A 605-nucleotide genomic window follows, 5' to 3' on the forward strand; every position below is an offset into this window, starting at 1 on the left:
GGGGCCGTGGTCAGTTTTGGGGGGCTCACCGAGGGTCTCTCCCCCAGCCCTGCTGCGGGTGTGCAGGGGCTGATGGCGGTTTGGGGTCAGTTTTGGGGGGCCGGGGTCAGTTTTGGGGTCAGTTTTGGGGGGCTCACGGAGGGTCTCTCCCCCAGCCCTGCTGCGGGGGGTGCAGGGGCTGATGGGGTCAGTTTTGGGGGGCTCACCGAGGGTCTCTCCCCCAGCCCTGCTGCGGGTGTGCAGGGGCTGATGGCGGTTTGGGGTCAGTTTTGGGGGGCCGGGGTCAGTTTTGGGGGGCTCACCGAGGGTCTCTCCCCCAGCCCTGCTGCGGGGGGTGCAGGGGCTGATGGTGGCCGCCCTGCTGCTCTCGGCCCTCGGCCTCCTCCTCTTCCTCTGGCAGCTGCTGGGGGGGCCCCGCGGGCGCCCCTTCCTGCCCTCGGCCGCTGCCCAGCTGCTGGCAGGTCAGTCACCCCAAAAACGGGGCTCCCCAAAACCCCGGGGACCCCCCCAGACTGCCCTGAACTCCTGGGGGTCCCCCCAGACACACCTGGGTCCCCCTGAACCCCCCTTGCCCACCCCCCAAACCCCTGCATCCCCCCAGCCTG

General features: G+C 70.9%; 1 protein-coding gene across 1 annotated transcript in view; it reads left to right on the forward strand.

Moving 5' to 3' along the window:
• Positions 1-320: 320 nt before the first annotated feature.
• Positions 321-605, forward strand: part of LOC121361263 (epithelial membrane protein 3-like) — a 1,168-nt gene continuing 883 nt past the window's right edge. Inside the window, exon 1 of the mRNA XM_041481777.1 lies at positions 321-461. Within this exon, the coding sequence (XP_041337711.1) occupies positions 347-461 (115 nt within the window). The 5' untranslated portion in view covers positions 321-346. The remainder of the gene's footprint in view (positions 462-605) is intronic.

The sequence above is a fragment of the Pyrgilauda ruficollis genome, unplaced genomic scaffold (genome assembly GCF_017590135.1).
Source record: "Pyrgilauda ruficollis isolate IOZ18807 unplaced genomic scaffold, ASM1759013v1 scaffold565, whole genome shotgun sequence".
NCBI classification, from domain to species: Eukaryota; Metazoa; Chordata; class Aves; order Passeriformes; family Passeridae; genus Pyrgilauda; species Pyrgilauda ruficollis.